Source organism: Drosophila ficusphila, unplaced genomic scaffold (genome assembly GCF_018152265.1).
Source record: "Drosophila ficusphila isolate 14025-0441.05 unplaced genomic scaffold, ASM1815226v1 contig_197, whole genome shotgun sequence".
NCBI classification, from domain to species: domain Eukaryota; kingdom Metazoa; phylum Arthropoda; class Insecta; order Diptera; family Drosophilidae; genus Drosophila; species Drosophila ficusphila.
Genome location: NW_025064091.1, coordinates 4,091,157 through 4,104,929, shown reverse-complemented (window position 1 = coordinate 4,104,929; position 13,773 = coordinate 4,091,157). Strand labels below are relative to the sequence as shown.

The window sequence follows — 13,773 nt, the reverse complement described above, 5'->3', positions numbered from 1 at the left end:
TTAACAATTAAAACTTTATCATATTAGCATTACCCTAAGGTTAATTTTTAGTAAGGCAATTTTGAGCAACATATAAATATCAAAACTTAACGTCTATAAGAATACCAACACTTCAACAAAAAAAAAACAATACTAGTTTAAGATAGAAAAATTTAAAAAAGTCCGCCAAAAGATAACATATCGATAAGTGTGCATGTGTTGAAAGAAGCCCAGTCGATGGAATCCCACCCCTGTGGCGGTATGATATCGAAGAATTTAAAAACATAGCGGGCACAACTACAGTCATTGATTTATTGGTTGTTGCTCAGCAATGATGTCCCGTCCTCCAAACCCGCGATCCACTCGCAGACCCTCTTGAAGAACTCGGCATCCACCAACTCAATGATACGCACGTTTTCCGGATATTTCTCGCGCTCCCGCAGATGATCGAGCACCATTTGTCCCCGGGTGTGGGTGCCCCGCAGGTCGACGGTCGCGTGCCAGAAGCTCTGCTTGCGGATCATCCGTTCATTGAAGAGCCAGGCGGCCACCACGAGCGCATCGCAGGGGTTCCACGTATCGATGCCGTACTGTTCGATCAGCGGCAGCCATTGGGCCGCTTCCACCTGGTTGAGCATCGTGATCGCCGGATGACGGGCTTCCTTGGCCCTCGCAGCGAATTCCTTCAGGCGCCAATTCTGTGGGAGCAACGGGATTCCACATACAATAAGGTGTAATTGGACATGTACCATGTATCCTTCATTGAAGGTATACCTTTGTTAAAAATCTCTCTTAGTGGTTTTTGAACTTACGATGGGTATGTTGAAGTTTTCAGAAATACAGGCCTCCCATGGCAGGATGGTGACGGGGCAGCGGGTCTTTAGCAGCACAGTATGCGCCGCCTCCGGATCCGAGTGAAAGTTGAACTCCGCCGAGCGTGTGGAGTTGCCCACGCCCTGATAGTTGCCGCCCATGATGAACAGGTCCCGGAAGTTGTCGCCAAACTCATCCCCATACATGGTGTAGCCCAAGGCCAGATTCAACGGGTCAGCGGGCCCACGGCAAAAACGGTGATCTGTTTGGGCCTCGAACGGCAGATATCATGGATGGCGGTCACCGCGTGCTCCAGCCGAACGAAACTCTCCACCGGACCGCAGTCGTCGGTGAGGCAGTCGCCGAATCCGTCGCGTCCGTGGAAATACTTCTTGTCATCCTCCGTAGAGTGAATCAATGGGTGTACGGCACCCATGTAAATGGGAATCTAAAATTATTAACCATTTAACAAGGCATCGCAAGTCTTAATATCATATGATTTTATACAAATTGTTTACTATATACTTTAGTTCAAAAGTTATATTTTCTACACAATTTATTTGATTATTTTTATATTTTGAAATTCAAATTTTTCACGGAAATCGCTTGGATTTTTCTTTCGGTGCACTTGTATAGTTCACAGTTATTATTTACGTCTGTTCGGTTGCAGGCAACCAGTATCCGCTGCATGTTGCGTGCCGCATTCTCCCTGCTGGTGTTGCCGCATCCCAGCGTGGTGACTGCCAGGAGGTGGATGCCATGACTCTCCGCCGCATGGAGCAGCGTGAGCAGAGCCCAGGCATCGTCGCTCCCTCCATCGCAGTCCAAGATCACATATCTCCGGGCAGGGGATCCCGAATCCGATTTGGTTGATGATGAGGACGCTCCGGCTCCTCCTGCGCCACCGTTTTCCACTGTGCGTCCGTCTGCCATCGCCGGCAATTGATGAATGTGCGCGCCGCGGACTACGGACTACGTGCAAGCCATCTGAGCAACAACACCACAAATAAAACAAAAAAAAAAAAAAAAAAAAAAAAAAAGCGAAATACTCATGCCCATATGCACACAGCAATCATCTGGTTTCGCCGTCGCCGGACATCGTCTATCGGTTCGTCTCGGTTCTGGTTCGGGGCTTTGTATTCAGTATTCAGTACTCAGTATTCCGAATTCAGTGGGTTGTTCTCTGTTCTGGGGCATTACCAGTAATAGAGCACCATATCACGGAATTTCATAATGCTCTCGCCGCCATCCGAACGGCTCCCATGTGCGATGCGATATGTCACCATGTGTGCAATTCATATCTGCGCTGTATTTCACATGCGCGCCAATTGCGAGCGGGACGTACGGATAAGATGTGTGGGAATAGTTGGCCATGTGGGGTCGCCCATCGAATGCCCTAACTTCGGAGGGAAATCCCGTACTATAGGGGAAAACCTTTTCAAAAATACAGCTAAACAGAAGTAAGGGATTCCCTTCTTCTGCTTTATTGGTTTTACTTTTTTATTACAAACTGAATTCGGTGTTTACTGATAGTAATATACATTTATAAATATTATATAGTTATTAGAGTTTTATATATTTTTAGTGTTTAAAGGAGATTTATATTTACTAGCCAATATATATTATTTTCAGTAGCAGCATTTGCAACAGAAGCAAAGTAAAAGTCTTCCTACATTTCACGTAATCAATAAAGCATTTAAAATATACGTAATTTAATTTACTTAATCTTAAGTATGCGTTTGATTAGTTGATAGGTTAAATGGGAACAGTTTGAATTTACCTAACATAGTGCAACTAATCTAATGTTCAACAAACGTATTTACATAGACCATAATCTAGTTAGGACTAGGTAAATGTTACGAAACCTTTTGCCTTATCAATTGGACTTTCCCCAGATAACTAGCTTCTTTGGAAATAGGAGAGAACTTGTGAAAAGTAAATTGAAATCATCATTAAATTCAATTCGAGAGGCGGGATCCGAAGGGCAACTGGAACCACTATTGTAATATTAATGGTAATCAAGTTGCGGCAGGTCGTTGCGATAATAACGAACCATAATGAGAGTCGCCGGCCGTCGCCCACTTGCGACACTTGGATTCATTTAGATTCTAGAATGCCAGACGAGACGGAAGGTACTTGCTGCATGAGCTTATATGATCGAGAAACACCCACTTAAGTCATTAAACGCCTTTGCTTCACTTATCCGGGCTTTCTGCTTAAATGGCAATTGTGAGGGTGAAAGTTATACGAAGGTTGCTTCACATATGTCTAGTTCAAAACAGGAGAAAAAACACAGTTCAAAAAACATTCAGTAAATTAATTTATTGATGTCCCATTATTTTATAACATTTTTTGTAAAACTAACTATTAAACTTACCAAACTGTTGAAATGTTTTTGCAATCAAATTTGAAATTCCTATCAGCTGTTTTTTTTTTTTTTTTTTTTGAATTAACGGAAAACAACAGCTTGTAAGCTCACCACACTTAAAACAGCTGGACTTACAGCTGGAAAATTCACCACAGCTTAGACTTGTTAAATAAACGTATGTAATTCTTCCAAAAATTTTATTAAATTGCTTTTTTTATAACAAAGATTTACTTAAATTTAATGAGTTGCAGCTTTTTGTGACAAAATGTGCACCCGACAATGCAACCAGCAAAACAAAAGCTACAAAAGAAATCGTTTTAAAAGAAAACACCCAAACCGGAGATCCTTTTTATGTAGCAATTTGCTATTAATTTAAATAATTTCTGTATTTCGGTGGCAATAATGCCAACCGGCGATAGCAACGAAAGCTCCGCAATCGATAAAAGTTTGCTTTATTTTTTGGCAATAACAACATTTTTGCAAGTGGAGCTCTTTTTTTGGCCATGGAAAACAAGAATCGTTTGGTGATCTACGACTGCGACATTGGAACGGATGATGCCTGGGGATTGGCCATGATGCTGCGGGCGGAGGGCGTGGCACTGCCAGGAGGAAGGAGCTCCAAAGTGGTGGCCATAACAACGGTGCAGGGCAACACGGACGTGGACAATGGGACGCTGAATGCGTTGAGAGTGCTCCACACTTTGGACAGGCGGGATGTAAGTTGCTACTGAACTCCACTGGATATATGTATAATCTCCTTTTCATAGGTTCCCGTTTTCAAGGGCTGCGCTGATCCTATAATGCCCCGAAATTGGACGTACACCTACCGATTCCATGGCCAAGATGGCTTCAACGACGTGGGCAACTATCCGGAGGTGGATGTGGAGAAGGAACTGCAGCCGGAGCACGCCGTGACTGCCATGTACCGCCTGGCCACTCAGCATCCTGGTCAAGTGGACTTTCTGCTCTGCGGCCCGCTGACAAACTTCGCCAACTGCATCAATCTTTATGGGCAAGCCTTCCTGGACAAGATTGGTGGCGTCTACATAATGGGTGGCAATATCTACGGCAAGGGAAACGTCACCAAGAGTGCCGAGTTCAACTTCATGATGGATCCCGAAGCGGCGCACATAACCCTGGAGCGATTGGGACAATCGGCAGTGATTCTGCCATGGGAGCCCTGCATCGATGGCGAGTTTGGCATTACGCTCGACTGGCGGTTCAATGTCCTGGGTGCCGTGGAACATCCGTTTATGGAACTGTTGAATCGTGCTGAGAAATCGATGCTACTGCCACGTGGTTTCATAAAGTGGGTCAGCTGCGATTCTCTGCTGACGGCAGCGTATCTTTTTCCGGAAGCCATGATCGCCGATCAGCGGGAGTACTATGCCACCGTGGAAATAAGTGGAGTTCATACCCGTGGCCAGATGGTGCTGGATCACCTGCGCGGCAGAAAAGTAGATGCCATCCACGGGAAGCAGAGCAACGTGCGCGTGGTTAGACGCCTGAATGGCGAGCCCTTTCGCACGATTATCGCCTGGGCGGGATTCCTGCCCGAAGCCGATATCGGACCACTTTGCGTTTAGTAACCAATAGTATATTCAATTCACGATTACGAACCCTTTGTGTTGGTTAATGGTCGGTTTATGGCTTGATAGGGCAGCAGGTGTGGTCTGACTTGGTCAAAGATTATTTTCAAGCACTCGAAAGGGGGAACACAAATAATATTGGCTGTGAATAAGGTTCAGTTACGTTCTCCGGCTGCCAAACTCCCGATAACCCAATTTAAGAGACATTATTGAGGTGTAAAAAGGTGTAAGAATTTCTTGTCAGAGAATAAATTTTCCATAGCATACTTTAAAGCGCATTTTTAAAACTTGTTAGCTTACTTAAATAAATAAGTAATGGAAATGGTACATACCCTGTTTTGGTCTGATCCACTGCATCCCGGCCTTTCAAATGGCCGTTGGGTTTTGATGCACTGCATCCTGAAGTCCATTACAAGCAAAAAGGAATCGGGCGCCTTTAAGTTCATGCCAAGTCAGGTCATGATGCAGTGCATCCTGATCCACACACCGAGCAAGAAGGCATCTAGCATCGAAAACCTAATGCCAAGTCAGGTCATGATGCACTGCATCCGGGAGTGTACTCCAGTAGGAGGTTGGATTCTGTCTGTGCCTCTCAGGAACCATTTACTAACACACACACACACACACTTCCATAGACCGGAAACAGTTTCTCGGAGAAACCGCCGGTCATCCCGGAGAACTGAGAAATTGACCGAAATCAACTGCTACTCCATGCAGAACTAACCAGAACCAGTTGGGAATTGTAAAACCAGCAAAACGAAAAATAATTTTAATTATCATTGATGATGACGTGGCCTTTAGTAAATGTAATTATTATTACATTTCTGGTAAATTTACATTACCGATATGTAAATTAACATTTTACGAGAAATGTTTGTTAATTTTATATTGCATGTTGGTTAATGCATGTGGCATGAGGCATGTTGCATGTTGCATGTTGCAAATTACATTTTCAAGCTCTCATTTTGTATTTCGATCGTTGAAATTTGCATGTTTAATTTGTAATGTTTAAATTTGCAAATATCATTTTTAGATCGGAATTTTTAAACTGACAGAAAAACAATTATACTATTTAAGAAAACGTACGAAATATGGGGTAACCCTATTTTAGATCCCAAATAAACGAATAATTCAATCCATTTTAATCTAAAAAATTTTCTGGTGTATATATTTCCTTCTACAGAGGTGTACAATCAGTGTTCCATTAAATCGATTAGAATGCGAGTGTTCAAATTCACAATGTGCGTTAAGTCTACATACATTACCAAACAAAATATTGCTCATCACCTAAGAAAGTGTAAATTAAGTTTAGAAAAGTTACTTAAAGTAAATTAAGTAAGAAACATTTTGGATTGAACGTATTTAATAACATCAATAACGTGATAATAACATCAGTTTAAAATATAATAGTTGTAGTGAAGGTTAGAAGTTTTTTTTTTGTTGTTTTAGTATACATCACTTTCTTAAATGTTAACCAATTGAATTTGTTAAGCGAGCAGTGATACCTTTTAGTAGGTTTTATAATTGACGTTTAAAGTTTTAGATATAGTTTGAGTTTCGTTGGTGAAGAAACAGTTTCTCAATAAATTTATATTGATTGTTAAACATACTGTGCGTTTAGAAAAAACTTTAACATAGATATACATTATATACTTAGCTATAACACATTAGAATAAATGTAAAGCTTGCAGGATCCGTTTATTTATTCAATTTGAGGCACATATTTAATATCAGAGAAGAAAAATGGTTGTCATATTATTAATTTAAAACTTATAGAAATATTATTCACCACGCACAGTGCACAACCAGAAACACAAAAAATATATAGTACAACCAACAAGTAAGTAATCATTTATTTGTAAAACCAGAAAAAAAATATTATTTATCTAACTAAATGTTTTGGCAAATGAATTTGCCCAGTGTTTTTTAAAGATTGTTTTACAAATTGTTTGGACAGACGGACCAATCTTTTTGTCCAGTGTTTAGCTTGAGCGTTAGACAAGATTTAAGACTTTTAGATAAGGCAAACTGGAAAAGACGCTACAAAAGCCAACTATATTATGAGGATTTCAAAAAAAAATTTAGAAAATTTGGATTTAGGTCGAGCAACGCTATGAGTATGTCTACGCCTAGGCCTACAAATATGGATTATGGATTTTGTATATATACAGAATAATGCCTTTTGCTGCTGTTGAATGATAAAGCTACGTGTTTCATGATTTTATTATGAGAGACATTTATAATATTAGCTAGAATAAAAGGAGCTCTTGTTTTAGGATTATTTAAAGGAAAAAACTTGGAAATTATTATTATAAAATTTTTAACAGAACATACTATAGTCACTAATATTTTTAAGGTCACTAAATTATTATCAAGTAAAACGGACATTATATTGAGGCGAAAACTTTCCTTTTAAATTAAATTTTGTTATGCTCTACTTAAAGGAAACATATGGTAATAATAATTCGAATAAAAAAACTGATTTCGTGTTTAAATTTAGGGTTTGTAATATTAACAAAATTGGAACAGATCTAAGTTAAAAAAAGATAGATGAATGTTAAATGATTTTCTTGGTGATGCAGCAAAAGACATCAAGCTGTGGTAAAAAAAAAACAACAACATTCTATAGTTGCAGTGCTTTGCGAGTGTATCGTTACTAGACGGGAATGCCCGTGCGATCCTTGATCTTGCCGAGCACGTTGACGTGCACCTTGGAGTAGCCGCTGGGCTTCTTGGAGAGACCGCCGCCGGGAGCAGCGGCGCCAGGAAGCGGTACCGCCGCCGTCGAGATGCCCACATCGATCGAAGCGGACGCGGAGGCCGAGGATAACGGCGATGAGTGCTTGGAGTCGTCCAGATGCGAGGATCTCTGCGTGGAGATCAGCAGGTCATCGCTGCTCGGACGCATCTGTGCCGACGAGGGTGTGTAGATCGGTTGCAGCTTGTCCACTTCGTCATCGATGGCCTTGAACTGCCAGCTCCAGTTGGGTCGATACAAAAACGGTCGGTGATCGAACCGATTGTCATCCGGACTGTAGCTCTCCATGTGAACGGATGGCGTCAGCACGGTCATCTTGTGCCGATTGATCGCGTAGCAGCGGAAGAAGTGCTTCACCTTGTCGGCCACCTCCTTGGGACTGAGGTCCCCCTTCCAGGTGGCCACCAGATGGCAGAACATGCTGTACGGTCCGCAGAAGGACTGTTTGCGCAGGCGTCCATATTCGGATAGCTCCGCATAAGTCATGCCCATGTCCTGCTCGTCCGTCTGCTGCAGTTCCCCGTTCTCCTGCAGCGGTTCCAATTCGGCGGTGGGCGGTGCCTCAATAATGGACTCCAGAACGGGTAGGTTGAACCTGGAAAAAGGAGATTTCAAGATGAGTAAATTGGTATTCTAAACGGGGAAAGGGAGATATCGATTCATGGCTTCGTTTTGACTTTGAAAACAGAATCTATATCTCCCTCTTGACTTCAATCGCAGCTTACTTATCCTTGGCGTAGTTCAAGAACCTTCGCAGATCCATCTTGGAGATACCGCCAATCGGATTAATGTCCGCCGAGGAGCAATCGTACTTGGTGAGATAACCGCGCAGCGACTCGTCCACATTGGCGGAGCCCAAAACGAGCAGTCCACCGGGCCGATTGCGCACCCACAGCATCAGCTGGGCAAAGATGTAGGCGAGCACCATCCGAATCCTCGACTGGATGTTCTGCAGGGCCAGGTTCTGTCGGGCACAACCGCCCTGCGTCCGAAACCGAGGCGTTAAGCCCGTGACGGCATTGAATATGCCCAGCAAGGCATTCACCGCCATATCGATGCTGATCTCGATGTGATAGCTGCCCAGTTGGTTGGCCAATTGGGCGGCCCGCCTGCGCGTCTCCTTGCTGCTATTCACGCTGCCCATGAAGCAGGTGACCAGCAGACGATTGCACAAGCCAGCGGCATTGTCCGGCGTGTAGTCCGTGTCCGCCAGGATCTTCCGAATGTCATGCAGCACCTGGGCATCGCCCAATTGCACCGCCTGCACAATTTGCCGGCACATCGAGTGCACAATGGTGGCGGAGCTGCTGGAATCGATGCCGCCGCTGAGCGGCAGGAAGAATCCCCCCTGACCGGAACGCCTGAGGTAATCCCACAGCCAGCAGGCGGGACCCAAGGCGATCTCCTCCTCGGGCGTGTGATTGGGCCAATTGAGCGGCGGTGTCGATGTCTTGAAGATATCGCTGTGCGTCGACATCTCAAAGTCGCAATGAATGCGCGGATAATCCGCTGCATTCGCGGCAGCCGAGCAGCGCGATCGCAGACTCACGCGATAGGCGCGAATCTCCTCCAGATCGATGGTGGCCAGCGTGACCTCCACATCCTGCAGTGCGAACTGCTGACCCCTTGCCAACAGTTCACCATTCAAGGCAATCGCAGAGCAGCCATGGAAGTATACCCTTTGGCCATCGCAGCCACGAAGATTACTGAATAAGTACGCGCCACCCGCTTTGAAGCTGGCATTCCGGATGAGATCGGTGGTGATGTGGGCCTTCCTCAGTTCCATGTAGCTGCCCGAGCTGTTCACAATCAACTCCACCCCGGCCAGGGACATTTCGATGTGCTTGCTGCGCACATTCCACAGCTCCTCGCAGATCTCGTAGCCCAGACAGGTGTCCCTGGTGGCGATCACCGCATCGCCAATGGGCACCGTTTGCTGTCCCGTATGCTGGGCAATCATGCGCGGCAGTACGAACTCCTCCGTCTGCAGGGACTTTGTCCAGGCGGTGAACCATCGCGACTCCCGGTAGTTGCCATCGTCGCACATCGCCATCTTCGGCCGGATGAGCAGCAGTTGCCGGTTGAAGAACGCCACGCGGCAGTTGTATGCCACATTGCGGTGCATCACCGGCATGCCCACGTCCACCAGCATGTTTTCACTAGGGGAAGAGGGTATTACATGATTACTTTATAATATTTTTTAAGTTATTTTGAACGGGACCTACCAGATGGGCGACATCATCACCTCCAGCAGAACCTCCCAGGAGTGCAGGAATGTGTCCGGCTCCCGAAAGTGGTCCTCGCAGCTGTAGCCACTGTGGGAAGATATATGTATATACATTTATTAGTAAATAAAAACCCTCCAAAATAATAAATAAATAAAAATAAATATAATAATAAATATAATAAAAATATAATAAAAATAATAAAATAATAATAATAATAATAAATAAAAGAACTAATAAAACTAAACTAATAGTTTCGAAATAACTATGATTTCTAAAACCTTCTTAAATGAGCTTTAATCTCTCTACCTCTCTATTTCTAAACAATTTTGAATTTTTTACAAAATGAAAGATTTTATAATTCCTCAAAATTTATTTAAATTTGATAATTTCAAAATACAATAAAGGTTTCTCTGGTTTAATTTATTTTATATTATTGGTTTTAATTGAAGTTGGAATTGGAAATGAATACTTTCGAACACTTTTATAGGTGATTTAATAACTTCTTAAAAACAGTGAACCACTGCGCACTTACCTAACTTCCAGTTCGGGTCCTGTGCGATAGCTGGCGCCCATATCCTTGGCCTCCAGGATGGACTGCAGTATCCTGGCCATATTCCCCTCGAAGTCCAATGCCCATTGGTTCAGCGTGGACACGGCCACCGTTACTTTGCGACCCATTTTCTCCTTTTAGTTTGTTTTTCTATTTACTTTTAGCTCCGATTAAATACCGTGATTTAGTTTGGTTCAGTTTTTGGTTCTTTGTTGTTACGGTTTTCGCTTAGTTTTATTGTCAGTTCAAAAATCGGCAGTTATCAACTGAAAAAATGGGGGAAGTAATAAAAAAGTAGGGAGTTGTCTTAATGCCCGGTTGATTCACAATGCAGTTGCAATTAACTTGATGGCTGCGATTCAATTCAATGGACTTCGTCGACTCTCACAGCTCTTTCGTCTGTGTGGAAATTTGTTTATTTCAGCGTTTCGTTATTCTATTGTTGCTGTTGTTATTGTTGTTGTTTTTGCTGGCGCTGTTAGTTACGGTCATATATCTGGGTTATTGATCAAACAGCCGCCGAGTCGCCGGTGGCAGCAGCGGTACTTGCAAATTGGCCCGCTGACGTAGCCGGCATCTAAAATCTAAATTTAGAGCTACGGACCAATGGCAACGGGTCGGCGGCGAAAGCCGGAGGATAATGCGACCGAGAGCCGCGAAAATCGCCCAATTAACCCTCGAACTTTTGCGAATTGCATCAGCAAAATGGTAATGCCGCAAGCGATTTCGTCTAAATATAACCGAGCAAAACTTTCTATTCGAGAAATGGGATAATATTAAGCTCCGCTTACTACTTAGTTTTAGTTACTTAAATGTTTGTCACGCCTTTGGTTGCCTTTAAAGGCAATATCTTTTCATTATATTTAAGTATTTTCATTATATTGTTTTGGATTTAAGAGTTTAAAGTTCTTAAAGTAATATTAATAGGAATATGTAGTGAAGGTATTCAACCAGCACAGCATGCACAAAATAATATGTATAAAATAGTTTCACTTGGGCAACACATTCTAAACATATTTACTTCTGAGTTTTGTGGGGTTAAGCATTAAGCCGTCTATTTCGGGTTAATCCCATGGCCAACCCTTAACCCTTAACCCTTAACTCTTGCGAATGCCCTGCACTCGGAAATTCCGCTTCAAGTTTAGGAATTTCCGGTGCTCTAGCCACTTCCTTTCGCACCCACGGCCCACTTTTGGCCACTTCCACTAAAAGTCCTCCCCGTTTCTCCCTTTTCCCCCGTTACTTTAGCTATTTCCTCATGTACCGTTACCACAGCTCCATATTTCATCATTCGTGACGCACTTTTGGCATTTCATGCTGAAAAATTGAAAGCCAAACGAATAACGGATGCACAGGAAACACAAGCATTACGATTCAATATCTACAATTTAAATTTGAAATATATTTCCATGGAGTTTTAAGCAAGAAGAGGGTTTGCATTTTACTAGCATTTAATAAAGAATGTAAAAATAAATTTAAAGATTCCAATGAAACAAGAAATAAATTTGTAATATACAATTTGAATTTTTGTTCCGCTTTTAGTTTGAATTAATTTAACTTTCCTTGGAAATAAGTTCTTTTTAAAGGAAGAATATCCCTTTTTGATATTATTACCTAAATAAATCTCTAAAGTTTTCTACACCTAAAACTTAAGATACAGTTGTTGAGCAGTTTTCAAAATACATAAATTTTCTTACAATGCTTTTTCCCCCTTTCTCCCTTCTGCCACACTTAACCAAAAAACCTTATGCAAATTTACTTTGCCAGGCAACAAAAGTTTAAAACACGCAGCGCACACACTCACACTCACACTAACACACCTACACACACACACCTGAACTCACACACATGCATGCATGCATGAGGTGAAATTTCGCATAAAGTTCAGAGTTCATTTAGTTGGCCCGTAGAAGTCGCGCATATTTCATTTCTTCGGCTTGATGGCTGACAGCAACACTCGCCCCAATCCTCAAGCCCACCGAAAAAAAAGCCCCAAAGAATCCCAGACCCCAAATCATCACCCCCGCCGAATCCCCGTGAAAGTCTGACAAAGTTGCGTTTAGGATTTTTCGACGCCTCGGCATTTGTGGAAATGTGTGAAGATGGACTGTCAGTTGCAGTGCTGCCAATTCAGTTTAGATAAAACGAAGGGAAGGAAGAGAAAGTCGAAAGAACAAGCATGTTTTAAAAGACAACAAATTGAGAAATAAATAGGGTGGGGGTGCCATAGAAATCTCCATTTGTTTTAGATTACTTTCTGTACGTTTAACTTTTGAATTAAGAATAAAACATAGCATACTTTTTAAGGCCCTCATTGGTGGCTCGAAACCAAAATAATAACGACCACTTTATTTGCTTAGGAAATATTTGAAATTCTAAACTATTTAATGGAAATTAAAAATTATTTAATATCGAATCAAGAGTTAGAAAACAGTACCCACAATTTGACTTTAAAAAGCCATTTTTGGGCGTTTAAAATCGCCATTATAACATCACTGATCAGGTGTACTGGAAATGTGGGCGCTGGGGGGCGTGTCGCATTGACGTGTGAGTGTGTGTTTGTGTGCGAGTGTGCGTGTCGCAAGCGAAATGCATTGAACTTTGAACCGCGTCAAAGGGCAAATGCTTGAGGGCAAAGAACAAAAGGCCGACGGTCGAGGAGAAGTGAATTGGAATACTGGAGAACTGAAAAACTGGATAACTGGAGAAGGCGGGAATGCAGAATGCGGAATGAAAAAACTTTTGCCAATTGGCAGCCAATTTTAATGGCACATAATCAGCAGTGGCAGCGGAACGGATGGTATGTGGGGGAATCCGATAAATATGCCAGTACATACGATTATCTGCAGTAAGGGGTGTCCATTTTGAATGGTTAATTTAACCAAGAACTAAATAACTAACCTTAAAAAGGATTGAAAAACTCCTCTTAAAATAAACAGAACTTTGAGTTCTTAAATCGGAGTCTTCATAGATTTCTGTAATATTTTTTAGGCATTTGAATTCGTATTCAGCAGGCTTGCAAATCCCGGTATATGAATATGAAATTGGGAAAGGGTCACCCTGTTTCCCGTTGGACTCGCATGTGCATTATGGCCCCAGGTGCTGGCACGCCAGGCGACCTGCTCTCTCCACTTGGCAGAGGATCGGGGAAGAGGAGGTGCAAGTGGGACTGGAAGTGGCAGTGGAAATGCAACCTGGGACTGGGAACACAATGCAACAGAAAACGGAACCGGAAAGGGAAAGGGACAGGGAGAGTCATTGGCAGCGGCGCCGCATCCCGGCGCTGTTTTCCGCTGCCTTTTCCGCTGATAGCTGCCACTAATGCAACTAATTCGCTTTGATTTGTTTGCCAGCCCGCGTCGCATTGTCACGAAGTGTTTCCCGTTTCCTTTCCGAGTTTTTCCGGCTTTTCCGGCGGCAACGGATCCCATCCGGTGGCCAGTAGCCAGTTACCCGGTATCCGGCATCGGGCGCCGTTCACCGTTAAC

General features: G+C 43.0%; 3 protein-coding genes across 4 annotated transcripts in view; 1 reads left to right on the top strand and 2 right to left on the bottom strand.

Annotated features, from left to right (window-relative positions):
- Positions 1 to 277: 277 nt before the first annotated feature.
- Positions 278 to 1,817, bottom strand: LOC108097633 (non-specific ribonucleoside hydrolase RihC). The gene is given in 4 exon segments (XM_017200060.2): positions 278 to 677; positions 792 to 1,022; positions 1,025 to 1,240; positions 1,447 to 1,817. Coding segments are annotated over 4 exon segments (1,113 nt in total). The 5' UTR covers positions 1,726 to 1,817; the 3' UTR covers positions 278 to 290.
- A 1,475-nt stretch (positions 1,818 to 3,292) lies between these two features.
- Positions 3,293 to 5,017, top strand: LOC108097800 (uncharacterized protein C17G8.02). The gene is made up of 3 exons (XM_017200331.1): positions 3,293 to 3,335; positions 3,412 to 3,876; positions 3,928 to 5,017. Exons 2-3 carry the CDS (start codon positions 3,664 to 3,666, stop codon positions 4,744 to 4,746), a joined length of 1,032 nt encoding a protein of 343 aa, XP_017055820.1. The 5' UTR covers positions 3,293 to 3,335; positions 3,412 to 3,663; the 3' UTR covers positions 4,747 to 5,017.
- A 1,411-nt stretch (positions 5,018 to 6,428) lies between these two features.
- Positions 6,429 to 13,773, bottom strand: part of LOC108097558 (glutamine-dependent NAD(+) synthetase) — a 35,242-nt gene continuing 27,897 nt past the window's right edge. For both annotated transcript variants that reach the window (XM_017199938.2, XM_017199939.2), the window contains 4 exons: positions 10,268 to 10,551; positions 9,733 to 9,822; positions 8,233 to 9,666; positions 6,429 to 8,102 (listed from right to left, as the gene is read on the bottom strand). In XM_017199938.2, coding sequence (XP_017055427.1) covers positions 7,406 to 8,102; positions 8,233 to 9,666; positions 9,733 to 9,822; positions 10,268 to 10,413 — 2,367 coding nt within the window. In that variant the 5' untranslated portion in view covers positions 10,414 to 10,551 and the 3' untranslated portion in view covers positions 6,429 to 7,405. The remainder of the gene's footprint in view (positions 8,103 to 8,232; positions 9,667 to 9,732; positions 9,823 to 10,267; positions 10,552 to 13,773) is intronic.

Coding starts and splice junctions, on each gene's coding strand:
- LOC108097800 (XM_017200331.1), top strand. CDS start 3,664: ATGGAAAACAAGAATCGTTTGGTGATCTACGACTGCGACATTGGAACG. Junction 3,877..3,927: donor ACACTTTGGACAGGCGGGAT/GTAAGTTGCTAC, acceptor TCCTTTTCATAG/GTTCCCGTTTTCAAGGGCTG.